At 38.5% G+C, this 17,562-nt stretch overlaps 1 protein-coding gene across 4 annotated transcripts in view; it reads right to left on the bottom strand.

Moving 5' to 3' along the window:
• The window catches only part of SREK1 (splicing regulatory glutamic acid and lysine rich protein 1), a 30,647-nt gene extending 18,343 nt beyond the window's left edge, over nucleotides 1-12,304 (bottom strand). The window contains exons 1-4 of one of the 4 annotated variants that reach the window (XM_051641993.1): nucleotides 11,582-11,696; nucleotides 8,215-8,348; nucleotides 1,063-5,537; nucleotides 660-775 (exon numbers count right to left, since the gene is read on the bottom strand). In XM_051641993.1, coding sequence (XP_051497953.1) covers nucleotides 660-722 — 63 coding nt within the window. In that variant the 5' untranslated portion in view covers nucleotides 723-775; nucleotides 1,063-5,537; nucleotides 8,215-8,348; nucleotides 11,582-11,696. Of the gene's footprint in view, nucleotides 1-659; nucleotides 776-1,062; nucleotides 5,538-8,214; nucleotides 8,349-11,581; nucleotides 11,697-11,970 lie in introns of those variants that run through there. The other 3 variants (XM_051641994.1, XM_051641992.1, XM_051641995.1) reach the window with 3 other exon arrangements.
• Nucleotides 12,305-17,562: the final 5,258 nt, after the last annotated feature.

Below are 17,562 nucleotides of genomic sequence, written 5' to 3'. Positions count from 1 at the left end.
ACATTCTTTGCAACCAAGCATTAGTGGGAGACACTTTACTTGTTAATACTTGCCTGCCTTCTGTATTTCTGTAAAAAATAAACCTAATGAATACAGGCAATAATTTAAATGTCAAGGTCCTAGCCAAGTACTTTTTTTTAAAGAATATAAATCTACCCATAAATAACCTACTGTTAAGATTTTCTGTGGGCTATCAGTTATTATCTTACAAAAAATGTCTAGACAGGGATGCAATACATGAATCAGAAAACTTACAGGCTTGAATTTCTAATGCTTGCAGTCAATTAAACTGACTAAGATGTCTCCAGACACTGCTAATATTCTTTTTTTTGCCACAAGAACTAGATGAGGAACTGCTGAGCCCTTGATGAGCAAGGCAAGAAGGTAATTTACAGTACCCAGGGCCAATTGTTTTTGTAATAGATATCAGGCCTTCAAAGGGACACAAAAGTTACCTCTTCTGGACAAATATGTCACATAAGGCAAGATTAATTACTGTTGAAATGTGAAGGATAGTAAGTTTTAAGCTAAACACTCATTGATCTAGCATAGCAAAAGGACAAAGTGCATGGATCAGACTGTTCTTATTCTCTAAACACAGAAAAGGCTACCAACTATAGAGGAAACCAGATATCAAACAGTGACTGAATTTTACTTACTGTAGTCAAAGGGGTTGGAGTAGGTATAGGAAGCAACCCTGCACCAGGCATCAGGCTTGTCATAGCAGGAGCAGGAGCCAAGAGAGAAAGGGCTTTAGCTTCATCCGGTATTTTACCTGAAGAAGGAAATCAAAGCATTACACAGAGTAGGAACACTACGCAGATGTTACTCTTTCTATGATTTTACAATTACCTTTGCATTTTAAAATGTAATAAATAACAATGAATCTATCTACCAGATCCTTACAAAGAAACAAGAACTTAAGTTTTTCCTTTTACCCTGCTCTACTAGGAAAAACAAAAGTGAGCAAAAACTTCAAAGACTAGCAATCTCATTAATGGATTATTATTTTAAAAACTGAATAATGTATACAATTATTTAACACTTTGAGCTATGGGTCACCTGTACTGGAAACTTAATGTTCATGAACCAAACGATATCAAGCATGGACGCTTTCCCAGGGCGGTGTTTTCACGGTGATCGAAAGTTGTTTTACACATGACAACCGTTCGTGTTGGCTGCATCACTAATAGCACACAGAACATCAGATACAGAAAAGAAGAACATTTTTTAAAGTTTAATCCCCAGAAATGGCAAATAACCAAATCAGTAAAAGAAAAAAAAAAAAAAAAGAAAAGAAAAAACAAAGTATGTGCTAACTGAAATCTGTGCTTTTTTTACTCCTCTGGTGCTACCTACTTTGGACGCAAAAATAAGTAAGCTACTGAACTACAGTGACTCTACACAATACATACTGCAAGCAAAGTTGGAGGTGGAGGAGGGAAGGGCAGAAAGCTTTAGATTCATACTATCTCAAATTCTAGGTCACCTCAGTTTATCTAAAACTTTGATAGATGAGCTTTAAATTTACTGAGATTGAAAAAAAATCCTAACTGAACAGCTAAGCAAGCTGTATTTTCCCCAAGTACGTATTTCCTACTATTTCAACCAGATTATACTCCCCTTGCCATGCCAGAAGTTTAAGTAATATGCATTCTGAATTAAATGCAGGTTTCATTCAACATTAGTCACAATTGGACCGCTAAATGAACACCTAAAAATCTTTAAAAATAAAAAGACTTAATAGTTAAGCAGTTATACGTACATATTAAATTTGAAATGCACAGAGATTTAAACTGGCACAAACATTAAACACTGAACTGAAAAACTACAGAAAAAAGTTCTTTACTATAGTATCTATGTAGCTATTAAAAATTATTGGCATAACTTTATGTATGCTATCCAACTGGTATTACCCCATGCACTTAAAGTTTTTTTTTTAATTTAAATATTGTTTTAAAAGCCAAGGTATATACAAATACCGTGCCAGCAGCTTTTACTGCTTTGGCTGAAACTATGCACTTTTTAACTATAAAATCTCTAAATTCAGTATTAAAAAAATTTAAAAATTATCAAAAAGCAAAATACGAGGTAAGTTTTAAAACACTGTGCAGTTTTAGCTATATGAGTTTCAACAGACCCCACAGGAAATTTACTACTTCAAAAAAAGAAAACGTGTGTTGCAAACCTGTTCTTAAGGACTGGGATAGAGTCGGATATGACTAAAGAATAACAGAGATCTAATTGAAACTTTAGTTTATATGTATCATGGGTGGAACAGAAAAATTAAAAGAACAGTATCCATTTATTTTCTCACGCTTCCTATTCAAATTTTATTTATGTTAAATTTTGAGGCACCTTGCTTCTTAACATGTAACAAACCATATGATTTTGCTATCTAAAGGAGAAAAATTGGAAAATTATTAGCACTTAAGAATTAACTCTGCAATAATGATGTCCAGGGCTTTTTAGAAAACATGCATCAATCTGAGTCATCATCACGATGTCCAGCACCCTTTACAGATGTCATTTTGAAGTCAGGCATGCAATTAATGTGTACCTGATCTGCCTGACTGTTCATGAGTACCAGGGACTCTACTGCACATCCTGCCTAATATCGCAGCTAACAGGCTTTCAAATATACTGTTACAGCAGCTGTGCATGCAAATTAGGCATAGAATTATGTACCAGTTCTTTCAAAAATTGAAATACGTTTTCCAAATGACTAACAAACCAGACCTTATCAAGAACAGCTTGCACCTCGCAATTAACTAGATACTCATGCAGGTTTCCACAGGATCAAGGCACGGCTCAAGTAAATCCAACATCAGAAATGGTTCAAGTGGTGTGTCTGCACTCTATTTTAGATCCTTGTCAGTAACACACACAAGTATACACGTAGGTTACGTATGCACTTACATACAGCCGATTCAATATACTCTTAACTAGATAAACTTAAGAAATGCTTAGGCATTTAGCCCTTCTAAACAAGAACTGAGCTATACATAATGAGTCAGGTTCAGAAAAGTACTCATATACAAGCCTAAACTTCAAGTATATGGGTTATCTTACTGAAATAATTGAAATTATTAATCTGCTCAAATGTTGTTTGAGGAATCCACTGAACACTTTCAGTTAAGTGCACCATCACAGCAGTTCAAAGAATGAGTATCTAAACTAAAGGTAGAAGCATCATTTCTAAACAGTTGGTCAGTTGCATGCCACAATTCATTGATTTTATTAAAAAACGAGAAAGGCTCTATCTTTACAGACAGAACCCTGGAAATTTGCTTGTATACTCAAAAGATACTGTATTTTCAAAAATCCTCCCGCATTTAAGACCAGCTCAAACCTTTCAGTAATTTTACAGAAAACAGACTGTAGTGGGGAAAAAAAGAATACCTAAAATATCTTGCAAATTTACTTCCCTGTTCCTTAGATACTTTGGAAAAACAGACCCATATGTAATGCCAAATAACAGGCTTTAAGCTACAATAAAATATGTGGGTTGTGACACAACTAATTAGGACGCTAGCTTAAGAGTAACTGTTTCATTGTTTAAATTCATGGTATTTAAAGGCTCAGTGGAAAAAAAGGTAGAGACTGCTTTTCTAAGGAGGGATACAAATAAAACAAATACATCACATGTATACCACATGCTTAGAAAGATTTCTTAGAAGCTCATGTTTAGCAAATTCCAGATTCTGTGACAATTTATGTATTGATTCTTCACTTTGTAAAAGAATATGGAAGCATATCTAGATCAGCTCTGCATTGCCTAGAGACATCTTACGCTTCTTAGGAAATACACACTTGTCCTAAATATCAGTTATGGTTGTTACTTTCTTCTATCATCAAAGTGCTTAGAAGCCCTAGTCAAACTAGTTCATTCAGAATCCATTTTGCTAAATGCTGAATAGAAGCATCTGAATTAAGCAAGTACTAATCACAGTATTTCTAACCCCCTTCAAGTGCTAAGAAGAAATTAATTTCCTGCTCTTTGTACTGAAAACATACAGTTAATCCTCCCTGCCAAAACTGTTTCTGCAATAAGTATATTTGCTTGTTTTAAAAATACTTACATTTCACATTTAATATAAACAAAGAAGCTGCTATTTTCCTGCTATGTTAAATCAATGGAAAATGCACACTTTCAAACAAAAAACTTTGTCTGATCCCAATTAATGATTCTTACTGGATTTAGGAGCAGTCATTAAAGAGATTACACCTACTGGCAATTACCTCAACTGCTATGGCTAAATCCAACCACCATCACAAAGCAAAGCTCCTCCCAGCTGTAGTGCACTGCCTGGTGCATTACCAGAGTGAAACTAACTGGTCCCAAAGCAGCTGGCTGGGAAGAACAATGCCTGAGAACTAGGCACACCACCTGGCTCAACACTTCTCCAAGGCTTCTGTTTCACAAGTAGTTAAGATCATCTTTTAAGAATGAGAACCTTCTCAATCACTCCAGCATGAATTGCCAGAGATTGTGAGATGACCACAAAGACATTATTAAAAAAAAATAATAATAAACCACAACAAAAAAAACCCCTCTTTTTGAAATAACCACCACTGTAGCATGTCAAAGTGTAAAATACACATACATACACACACAGAGAACTGGTTCAATCTTCCCACAAGTAACAGTATTAAAAGACAATGTGCCTCACATAACACATTTTAACCAAAACTTCAGGCTGCATTTGTACTTATGAGTGGTAAACAGTTTTTTCTGAAAATTACAAAAACAAAAGGATGAAATCTTACTGCCACTGGCCTCACTGGAGCAAGATTTCAACAGAAGGAAGCAAGTACTTCATGATATTTAATATTCATGAAAGTTCAATTAAACTCTTCATGTTAGACATATATAGCAAGCCTTTCTTCTAACAGCCCATGCAACCTAAAATAAAACTACTGTGCTGATAAGAGAAAAAAAGCAGAAAAAGATCATTACTTTACTTTGTAAAGTTCATTTCTCCAGAAGTTTCACCTGTCCTCTCCCAAGATAAAACTCATAAAGCATAATACATGAAAGAATGTATCTAAAACTGATACATTTTCCACTATTCCTGCCTTCTGACACAATGTGCTCATCTGTTGAATTTGGATGCTTAAACATATTCCAAATAAAATTTACCCGTAATTCACAGCATAAAAATGAATAATATTCTAAATTCTGTGTATACCATCCACCATTCATAAGCAGCTTCAGGTCAACTTCAAAATGAAACACTGTGAATGAACCCTTTACAAAACACTGTTTTTACAGAACTGAAGTACCAGTTCACAAGTACAAGGGAAAGAGATTTAACAGAACAAAACAAAAAGGGACAAAATAAAATAAAAATAAAATAAACAAAGGAAAGAAAGCAAAATAAAATAAAAACAGAGACAGGGCGTCCATCTTCAGCAGGCCAGACTTCGATCTCATTTCCCCCATGAAGGTTTCACTTGGCGGCAGGTTTAGTGGCATGGCAAACAATGCCTAACTCAGGCAAGTGTAACAGGTCTGCCTTGGCCAGTCTAGTCATCTAATAATGCACAAATATCACACAGAGAAAACATACAAAACCAAATTAATAGTCAAAATCCATCTACCAGATAATGTGGACATAAAATTTAGAATGATTAGGGTGGCATCTTTGTTTATCTTTCAACCTTTGCATTCTCAAAGTATAATGGTTAAAGAAAAACCTACTGATTCACACACAAAACGTCATGTGACAGCTTAATAATGTTACTTCATTTACAATTACATTTGATAAATTATTTATTAAATGTGACAAAATTAACACTGTTTCATTGTGTAGTGATTCCTCGTACTCGCTCAATTTACGACTCTTCAAATACACCCCAAATTTCACATTTTAATCTGGCTTTTAAAACCAAGTTTTCAGAGTACCATTTTTCTTCTCCTCTGCGTTCAATTCGGCGCATGGAATGTTTTATGATTGGCATCAGTGGCCAAGGTTATAATTTTACGTCCCGGAATACAGCCATTCCTACTTACAAAGCCCATGATACACACTCCATTTAACAATGCATCTTACGAAACATAGTGAATCAAAAATCTTGCACCAAGATCTCCAAAGCCACATTAATTCCACACAAAAAAAATCGCTTCAGAAAGTTAAACCTATATAAATTAACATATCTATAAATTAAAACTAGTGATTCTGTCAGAGACTTACACGGAAACATCATTCTGACATTGAAATTTTGACCTCACAACCCAATCATTTTTTCACCTAATTATGCTAAGTTTCTGTGGGGTTCTGAATTAAACAGTGAAAATTCTTCTGTAGTATCTTCTCAGAAATGCCTAATGAGTCAGCCACAAATAGGGTTGGAACAAGATTTGTCCTTCCATTCATTGTCTACCATCAAGAGACAGAGGAAAACATAGCTTTACCTGCCAGTTGCCATACCACAGCAGGCACTGATCTCATAATAAAAAAAGCACCAGAAAATGTTGTTAATTCATCAGGCAACAATCTTTCCTCTCTGGCAGTACAGAACTAGTTTTAAGGTATTTTTAATGAAACAGAAAACTAAGAACCTGAATAATTTGTAGTCAACTATGTAGGGGCAATTCTTCGACAATAAGGAGACTGGACCTTACAGTCTCTACAGAGCTTCAAAAGTATATAGCAATCAACTCTTTGTGGTTTAAGAAAAAATTCAAGAAATAAAACCAAAAAGCCACCAAAACAAGGCATAAAAGCAACTAAAAATCCAGATTTCTCAAAGGTAAATATATGTGGTATATGCCACTGTTGAGAAGGCTACAAGAATAGGCAGTATATTGTAGGTCAATACAGGCTTTTGTGAAAGTACTTAAAGTCTATGAAATTTTGGAGACTTTGAGTTTGCTAGGAACATCCCAGACCATAACTACAGCAGCACTAATCTCATACTACCCAGGTCACGATGCGGCAAACATGCAAAAAAATGGTACTCTAGGACGACTATTAAAAAACTCCCAAGAAGTCAACACTATCTTGAACAAAAACCTGCCTCTTGCATTTAGAAAAGTTATGTTAATAGGAGATATTTCTGAACTTGTTGCAATTTATGGTTTAACCATTCTAAACACTGTCGTTCGTGACAAAACAGTTACCATGTTCAAAGTGAAGTTAGATTCACTCCACCAGCTGGAATGTGTGCACTCCAAAGAGGCAAAGAAGTCCTGAACCAAACGAGCAGATGCTCAAATCCACAATGATCCCAATGAAGTCAATGGGGCTGTGCCTAACTCCAGAAATACGCCTACCATAGGGCCATACTTCAGGTAACTGCATTCAGATCTGCAATATTATACTAAAAATATGAACTACCCTGCATTCAACACACCTGCAAGAGTGTGGCCTCAAAGGTAGTTAAAGGAACACTTGTAAATTTAGTATTCACCAAGCATTTTATTATGAGTTTTAAAAATATTTTACAGCAGAAGCACTTTGTACAGATTACTGCAATTTTGAAAGACAAATCTAAAACCAAAACCAACTGATAGTATACATAGTATACATGACGTTTTATAGCACATAAGGTAGTATTTTACAAAGTAAGAAGGGAAAATTGAATTTTTTAAATTAAACTGGCAGGTAAACATTTATACTGAAACAGTAATTACCACCATGAACGCTAAGTATTTTACAGCAGATTAATCTAAAATGGCCAAATGCATATATCCCATGTCTACAAGACAAATCTGGGATTAAATTTTTTTAAATGGAAAAAGAACTAGTATCTAAAAAAAAAAAACCCCCGCAAAAAAATAAAACATCACACCAAAGGTAATACATTAAGATTCATAATGCAATATACTGGTGCCTGGAAATTGCTTAATCTTTTCAGCGCTTCATTGACTTCAGTGAGAACTCTGTGTAAGAGTAAGTTTGACAATGAAAATTATATTGAAGGGAATTATTTTACCTTCTTTTCCCTCAGAATATGTTAATAACTATGTAAAATTGAATTATCCTAACTTAAATCAACTGCCTTTTTTTCTAAGGATGAATGTCAATTAAATCTATCTAGCTCGGTTTCTTCTTTTAATTTGTACATTTTTTCAAGACTTTTTTTTTTTAATAAAAAACACAATAAAGTAAAACAACAACAGAGCACCACCTCCTGACACAGAAAGCTTAAGACAATTAGCAGACATGACAAACACCAACATTACAGAAGAATGTCTAAAATACCAACCTTCTGCGCAGGGCACAACTATCAAAGCTCTGTCAATAAAAACCGTGTTAGTTAGATGCTGGGCCACACCAACACTTGATGCTTCACGAAACTTAATATAACATACTTTGGAGGAAAAAGCAAGAGGTGCGTTGCTGAAAGATAAAAAGGAAAAAAAAAACAACAATTAGTCAGATAAAACTGCATGCGATTATTTTTAACTATTAATCCTTAATAAAAAAAAATAGGGTTTAGACTTCCTGGAAAAGTTAGCCAAAATGCACAAGTATAGAAATTTGCTAATTTGCCTGCTTACTATGTCATTGAAAAAAAGCACAGCATAGCACCTCCTCCTTTTTAATGGAAACTTGCATAAGTCAAAAATCACAAATAAGGCTAATTTTAGAATCTTGCCAAACAACATTGTTGCTAAAACATTGACCAGTACATTCCAAATTGCTAGTGTAAGTAGCATATTAACTTGACACATTTGTCAAGTAAATAATTTATAGTTTATCTTCTCTTTTTCCAAATAATCCTTATTTAGGAAAGTCAAACAGCAAGCCCAGTCATTTTTCAGTGCAACCTTCAAATATCAGCCCATAACTGACATTCTTTTGTCTTCATGAAAGCCATTTTGTTAATTTTTATTATGACAAAAGCAGTTATTGAGAGTTCTTTCAATTGTTAGGTCTCGTGTAGCTAAATTTCACTAATGTAACAGAACTCCTTTCTATCACTTCCCTTAATCTGGCATACTCAAAGAGGCGGCAGGAATTCTCTATTTGGCTAGAAGGAATAAAATTTGAAAATTGCTTTTCCGTTTTAAAGTATACCAGCAGAAATATTAGAAAGCAACACAAACATTGTAATCTTGATCAAAACCAAGTAAGTTTGCTTTAAAAAACTGTATTCCCTTGTCAAGGTTTTTAACCTATATAAAAGCAGGGTTTTTTCCTCATATGAAGGAAGTATAAGTGAAATCTTCAAAGGGAGAATGCAGAAGGATATTGCTGGAACATCAGCAATTTCTATTTGAAAATATAATCTCCCCTAGGAAAGCAGTAACTAAAGGAAAGTATGTTGCATAAATTGTTTCATCCCAAACCTTCCTCAACTGAAAGGGCATACAGCTTTCTGGAACTACCAGAAGAAGTTCTAGTTTAACCCAGCCTCTCCTGTAGTCCCTCATATTCCATGCAGGTATTCCCACAGCTCTTGCATGGAACAAATTAGACTTCAGTATTTAAATAGAAGCTTGGAAGTTTTAGACACATTAATATAATAAATATTTTGATGAAATAATCTGTATATATATTGTTTACTGTTGTGCATTATCAGCAGAACTGGAAGTTCACATCCCTTAGAAGCTCTGCAAACTCATGCTTGACTAAGTGAAAATATTTTGCATGCAAGCTACAGAACTTTATTTCATCTCATTGATTAATCTATTTTTACAGTTTGGACAGAGTCTTTTAATGTTACACCTTATATTACTGAAACAAGAATTGCTGAGTTTACTTTTTAACTACGTATTTCTATACAAAGTTAACTTAGGTAACACAAATACTCTCAGATGACTGAAAGCTACTATGTCATCTTCCTCTTATTCCTCAGCATGAAACACATTTAAAAGATCACATTAGTATTTGTTGTTCAGTAGGCAGTATCCATGAGATCTATAGTTCACTACTTAATGAGTTATGTTTTTCACCTAGAAAGTGGACAGAAAAGTGCGTTTCCACTGTTCCATGAAGGTAACAAAATTAATGCTACAGAATGCATCAGAAGTTTGTATCTCTTACAGAATTGTTCTTAAAGTTAAGACTGAGATTACATTATATTTTGTCTGATGTTGACTATAATGTAAAAAGTAAATTTCTCTGTCAATTGAATTAATAGAAATAATTTATTATACAAAATTCAGGCCTTAAATCATCAAATACCTCAGGAAAAAAACAGCAGCAGAAAATAATTTCTTAAATTGCAGACATTTATTGTACCATCTTTTTGCCTGGGACATCTTTGCTTCCTGTGCACTTATGAGTGAAACACTATCTTCTGAATTTAAGATAATACTATTAAAATGTATTTTCAGAGTCAATAGCAAGTTGGGTTTTTTTTGTTTCACAGGAAGGCCATAGGAGTAAATACTTAATTTTTTTTCCAAGGTAATAATTTGAAGTCAGGTCAGATGTCCATAACTATCAGGCAAAGAAATCAGTATTTTTAAAAGTTGCATACAAAAGCTGTAAATAAAACCAAGAGTAAAATAATTAATTACAATCTATCTCTAAAACTAAATTATATAATTTAGAACTGATGTCTACAGCATTATAATCTTGACATTTCCAGGTCTTACCCTACTACAGTACCAGGTTTTGATATTTTATGTGAATATACACACTGGCAAAATTTTATACATAGGCACAAACATTATTTGCATATGAATGTCAAGTGTCTATGTGCCCCAAAATCTAAGTTAGATTACTACATGAAAAATAAGAGCAACAGCTGTAAAAAAAATACATATTAAGTCAGAAGGAACTCCAGTATATTAAGAAACAAGTGTGGAACAAATCAAAAGTAAAACCCTAGAGAACTGTGTAAAAGTCACCATGAATCTACTAAAGTGTTTAAAACTCGGTAAGGCTGCTTTAAGCATATCTTCACATGAACAGATGTCTACAACATATACTTTACATAAATATTAAATACTCCATAATTCTTCTGAATAGTTCTCATTTAAACCTACACAGATGTAATGTAGTAACATATAAAAATAGATAAATACCATTTTATTTGCTATTTAGTTTCAATAATCTAAGTTTTGTCTGAACTTCTTTGTATCCGGGTGTGAATAACTCCCTCCCTTTTCTGCCACTCCTATTTAATTTGCAGAAAAAAAACCCAAATGGTTTAAAAGGACACCTCTGACATCCACTTCCTAGCACAAGAGATGTGTTGAGAAAAAAAAAATACTTCTGATCCTCCCCTGTTCTGTTGATCATCATCGGCTTGAGAGAAACAGTATTTTTATTTTGCTAATATCCGTATCTCCCATCTCAGCGCATCCCTAGCACGCAGCTGACATAATGAGCACAGCTACAACGTAGAGAAACGTGTAATGTCCGTTATTAACATTAATTTATGGCACACGGCTTAGCAGGAGTATTCCTGAACACAGGGCCGGGCAAGTTCCGTCCCTCCTGTTCGAGCCGGCCTTTTTCGGGAAACAAGAGACCTTCGAACAAGAACAACAACCAAAAAAAAAAAAAAAAAAAAAAAAAAAAAGGGAAAACCGCAAACCCAACAACGACAAAAGCAACAAAAAAGCCCCACAAATCTCGACACAAACAACAACACCGACAAAAGCCCCTTCACTCACTCCCAGCGAAGGTGGGACCTAGAAGGGGTTTCCAGGAAAAAGAGGGGAAGAGACCCGCGCGGGGCAGCGCTGCGGGGCAGCCGGGGAACGCGCTTCTCGCCAAGGCTCCGAGGAGACAGAGCGCGCCGCTCCGGAGGCCGCGGCGGCGCCGCAGGGCCGCCCAGCGCCGGCCGCCATCTTAAGTGCGGGCGAAGCTCCCCTGGCCCGCCGCGCCTCTCGCACCGACGGGCGCACGTGATCCCTGCCGTGCGGGAGGCTCCGGTGCCCACACTCAAGATGGCACGTCGGGCCTTCTGCCTCTTCCCTCCCCGCCGCCCCGCCGGCCGCGCTAGGCCCCTTCCTCCTCCCGCGCCTCTGTCGCTCCGCAGGCCGGCCGAGGCCCCACTTACTCCGGGGGATAGAGGCGCAGCTCCTCGATATCTCCCAGGAAGCCGAAGAGAGTCCGCATCTGCTCGCTGGTCACAGCCGAGGAGAGGTTTGTGACCTGGATGACAGACGTGGGGCCCAAGGGGAAGCCCAGCGGCACGCCGATCCCGCCGCTGTTCATCATGGCGCAGCCTGCACCGCCGCGCCTCACGCAGCCGGGGGGCGGGACCCGCCGCCGCCGCCGCGCCGGCCGGAGCGCCCTGGCGCGCGGGCGCTCTAGCGGCGGGCTCGGCTGCTCCCCAGCGGAGCTGCTGGGCGGGCGGCTCCTCTGCGGTGGGAGGAAGCGGCGGGGCCGGGGCGGCTGCCGGGGGAGCCGGGGCTGCCGAGGGAGCCGGGGCTGCCCGCTTTCCGCAGGAGCGGCCGGGCCGCCGTTGCCGGGGCGTGGCCAACGTCAGGCCTCGGCCCCGCTTTGAAAAGGGGCGCGGGGCGGCGCGCGCGCGCGCGCGGGCGGGCGGGCGGGCGGTTAACGGCTGCTCCCCGGCCGGGGCGCCGGGCGGGTCCCTCCGTCGCGCCTCTGGGGGAGCCCGGCGAGAAGGCGGCCCGAGCCCGCCCCCCACCTCGCTGGCTGGTGTCCTTCTGCAGCCAGAGAAAGGATCCGCAAGCCCGGAGAGCTCGTGGTGCTCGGTACGAAACCCCACCTGTGAGAGGGCAGGGCTGGGCCCATTAATTGCCCCGGCATGAAATGCACTGAAAGCCCTTCCAGCAAAATTAAAATAGGCCCACAGGAAATGGAAGAAAAAAAAGTAGATTTGCCCTTTAAATGCTCTCTTGGTATCTACGTTCAGTAAGAGGCAGTTTAATTATCCTAGGGAATAAACCCTTGAAAACACCCTAACTATGTTTAAACGGAAAGGGCATGTACTGGAATAAGTTGTTAGTTTGTTACAACTTGACTGGGAATCTACCGCAATTAAATAGATGTTACTGAGAGCTGAAGTTCAAGTTCTTTTTTGAAATTAAATTGACTGCAGAAAATGAGACTTGAGCACTATGTGTGTGGGCGATCACGATTAAAGATTGTGCGCTACCTGCAGCCTGTCTAGGTAGTAAAGATCTGTGCATCTTGGCACTGACAGATTCAAGGTTTCAGACATCAATAGTTTAGTTTTTAAGACATCCCATGCCCCAAACCTGAAGTGAGGTGGGACTGAAGTATTTTTTAAGCTCTCTGGGCTGAAAAAGATTGCAAATTTGTGGTACTTCCCTGAGCAAGTCAGTTTTTACAGAATCTCCGTAGTTAAGTCTGTTAATATCTTACAGCATCTCAAGTAATTCCAAGCAATTGTCAGAAACTCATTTTATTTAAAGAAGCTTGTGCACATGTTTCAGGTAGTACTATTTTCAAAATGCTAATCAGTGCACTCATACTCCTTTTCTAAATGGAATCCATATTTCAGAACGGCAAGATTTAAGATCAGCATTCTCTCAGCCATCCTGCTTTTAATGAACCTAAGTTTAGAGAAGTTTAACTAGAAAATTCACAATCCTTTGTTATGTATTGTGAGAATTAAACTCTGGTGTGATGATTCTATCTATAGGAATGTCATGCAAAGATTTCCTGTGTTTTGACTAGTACATCTCATCCAAAGGTGTTTAGTGGAGATGTAGAAGCTATTGCTGCTTTGAACATTCTTGTCCTTTCTCTTTGCATCTCTCAGGTGGAGGGTACAGAAAAGATGTGCAAATAGAGAAGGTATGTGATGTTAGAACTGGCTAGCATACCCTCCTTCAGATGAAGCCTTTAATCCTACATGTGAAATTTGAGCTACTGGACTGCTTCGCAAAAAATAAAGAAGCAAAACTGTTTAAAACTTGTACTCATCCATCCTTGCTACAGGACAGAATCAGCTTGCAAAACAATACAAATAACTTTTATTTCAGAAGAATAGGGGGGAAAAAACAAAACCAATGAACCATGGAGAAAGCCTTGGTTCACACAGGCTGCCATTAAAATGCCAGAAGCAAACAATGACTGTTTTAGCAAAACTGCTCAAAATTTAAAAATATTTAAGAGCCACTCCCTCTCATATAATAAAAAACAGAGATAGTGAGGGGAAAAAAAAGCTAAATAAAATAGGTAGACATGCAGAACGGGAGTTGATATATAAGTAGTGCCCTAACAGCACCTTCTCCGTGAGCAGCAGTTAACACTCCTGCATTGACATTTTCTTACAGGTAGCTGTAGGCAATGAGAAAACTTTAGGTGTTCTAAATGGATCAATACACGTAGGAGTTTTTTTTTCAGTTTTGCTCCCATTTTTTGTATTTTCAGGGACTGTATTGGTGCACTCAGATTCAGTAAATACTCTCATTTTACCTTCACCTTGCTTGTATGAGCAATGATGTCAGGTTAACTAGCAAAGACCAAAGCATTCCATCCCTACAGTGAAGAAGTCCTTCAGTTTCTCCCAGCTGGGGCTGCTAATGTTGGTCTCACGCCAATCCACACAATAGATTTTGACAGGTCCTGGAACTTCCAGGATATTCCAGTCCTGGAACTCTAACCATGATCTCAGAGAGCCCTTTACAATTGCAGATGTGTCCAGAGTTTATGGCGTACTTGGGATAACAGTTTTACAGTTATTGCAATAAATTCTCAAAAATATGTTAGCACCTTTCTGGAAAAGGGAATTTATTACTTAAAAATTCCCATTCTTAATATGTAAAAACAAGTGCAAACTATGCTTCAAAGATAACTTATTTATCAGCAACTAATGTGTAGTCAAAATTCTTTCCATTTTCTTCAAAGATGCTGCAGAAATTAGACTGTGTGGGACTTTGCAATTCATAGGGGTGCCCTGGTCAGCACGGTTTTCAGACACTGTGAAGGGAAGTGATAAATGGCAAAGCATCCAAGCATCAACAGTATCCATGTTCATGAAGACACATAGGCAACACTTTCTGGAAACAAAAAATGGGTGGTTTTTTTTTTTGAAGTGCAGGGAAAATCTTGGATCATGGAACATTTGCTGGCCCTTACTGTTTCATTAATCAGCTGAGCTTTTCCTCTGTATGGAAAATAATCTTCCCCTAAATCTGTATTATTCCCTCTTCTTTTTAGATTCTGAGGAACAACAACAATACATTTCCCCTACAGACATCATGAAACTTAAAGTTCGTGCTACCAACCTGAAAAATGTTTAAGTCTTTTAGCAAAAGCAACAATTAAACAAGGAATAAAAAATGTTTACTGGAAAATGTTAAATGCAAGTGCCATTAGCAAAATGTAGGCGATTCAGAAGGTTACAGTAAAATGATCAGGAGAAAAGTCTTTTTCCTTACGAGATGTCACCTTTAGAGTAGACAGTGAGTGATCAGAGTAGTGCTTGCTGTGCTTCCACAGATAGAGAATGGAAATGAGGTAAGATGAAGACAGAAACATTAGAAAGCATTAATTAGCCTTCCTTAAATGGAGTCTTAAAGTCTTCCAAAATAATGTTATCCACAGAGCACATCTATTTGATCAAATGGTTCTCTAAGTTTTAAGCAATTTCTGAAAAATAAAATTTTACTTCAGATTCAGCTACTCCTGGGACACTAATAAAACTTGTCTCTCAAAATCCCAAGACCCTGGGACCAGTGAGAAAGTCTGGAGCAAGGGAGACATACCCTTGGCAGAGGGGAATCAGGTTAAATTAATTGTAGCACAGGACCTGATGGGATATTCCTGAGTGTTGAGGAATCTACCCAATGTCACTATGAGGTCAACATTTGTTAACTCTGAAAAGTTTTAGTGTCTAGGGGAGGTGAATGCCACTCCTAGATTCTAGATGGGCAAGAAGGAGCATTTGTAAAGCTGCAGACCAGTCAGCCTCACCTTGATCCCTGGGAAAGTGAAAGAGCAAGTCTTCCTGGAAGCCATATTCAAACATGTTATGGACAAGAAGGTAACTGGGAGTTGTGAGCATGGATTTATGAAAAGAAAATTATGCATGACCATCTGATTGACTTCTCCAATGAAATGACTGGCTCAGTGAATGGGGGGAGAGCAGCTAATAGTGTTTATCTTGACTTTAGCAAGGCTTTTGTGCCTACATCCTCACAGGCAAACCAGTGAGGTACAGATCAGATGGGTGGGCCATCAGGGACATTGGAACCTGGCTGAGCTGCCCTACTCACAGGGTTGGGATCAGCGGCACAAAATCCTGCTGGCAGTGAGTGAATGGTGATGCACCCCAGAGTCAATATTTGGTCCAATGCTGGTAAATTGTCATTATTTCTTCATTAATGACCTGGACATTGGGACATAGTGTGGCCTCAGCAGGTTTCCAAATGATGCAGAATTCAGATGAGTGGCTGCTGCTGTGGAGTGTACACGCTGCCATTCAGAGGGACCTCAGAAGACTGGAGAAATGGGCTGACAGGCGTGTCATGTTATTGACCAAAGGGATATGCAAAGTCCTGCACCTGTGCGGGATAACCCCATGTGCCAGTACATGCTGGAGGCCAACTGGCTGGAAAGCCGGCTGGCAGAAAAGGACCTGGAAATCCTGTTTAACAAGTTTAACATGGGCAAGCATTGTTCCCTTGTTCCAAAGAAAGCCCACAGCCCCCTGGGCTTCATTAGACAGAGCATCAGAGCAGGGTGAGGAAGGTGGTCCTTGCCCTCTACTTAGCTCTGGTGAGGCTACATCTGGAATAGTGTGGCCAGTGCTGGGCTCTCCAGCTCAGGAGGCTTCTTATCAGTGTGAATAAGTAGCAGATGGGAGAGTGTAAACAAGACAGCTGGGCTCTTCTCAGTGGTGTACAGTCACAGGACAAGAGGCAGGGGGCACAAACTGAGATAAAGGAAATTGCATTTAATCATAAGAAAAAAACTTGCTTTTACTGCAAGGTTGACTGCTGGAACTGGTTGCCCAGAGAAGTTGTGGAATATCTGTTCTTGGAGATACTTGAAACCTGGCCTCGGTGACCTCTCTAGTTGGCCTTGTTTGGAGTAGGGCAGGGTTGGATTGGGTGATCTCCACAGGGCCCTTCCAGCCTCGGGAACTCTGTGAGAATTAAAGGTGCTTTCCTGAACTAAGTTCACGTATTCAGTCATTATCTGATAGGCAGCTTGGAAGAATAGTTTTTGTTAGCTTTGCATAATAATAGAGATACTCTTTAGTCATTCCAGAAAGTCTTTCAATGGACATTAAGAGTTACTTCAGTGCTGCCTTGCTCAGAATGTCTGTGGTCCATGCAGTTGGTGAAATTCTTTGAATTTTTTTTCACATATGTTACAAAATCTTCCAACTACTTCACTAAAGTTTTCCATAATAATAGAATCTTCTTCCAGAAGAGAGAATCTAACAGACTTGATTCTTACTGTCATTGCCATACTGTCGATTTAGAGAGATCGAACAATGCTTTGCTGAGTTACAACTACACTGAACAGGATTCAAAGAAATGTGGTCAAGAAGCGAGAGCAGTGTTATTAATTCAAATAGGAGAGCACGCATGAACAATTTCTCTGTTTTTCTGTTCTCCTGTAACAGAAAGGAACAATGCTTTACTTCTACCAAGATGCAATTAAGAATAAATGACATTTCTGCAAGGAAAGCCTAGCTGCCAGC

Source organism: Apus apus, chromosome Z (genome assembly GCF_020740795.1).
Source record: "Apus apus isolate bApuApu2 chromosome Z, bApuApu2.pri.cur, whole genome shotgun sequence".
Lineage (NCBI taxonomy): Eukaryota > Metazoa > Chordata > Aves > Apodiformes > Apodidae > Apus > Apus apus.
The sequence above is the reverse complement of the archived record's forward strand: the minus strand, read 5'-3'. Positions and strand labels throughout refer to the sequence as shown.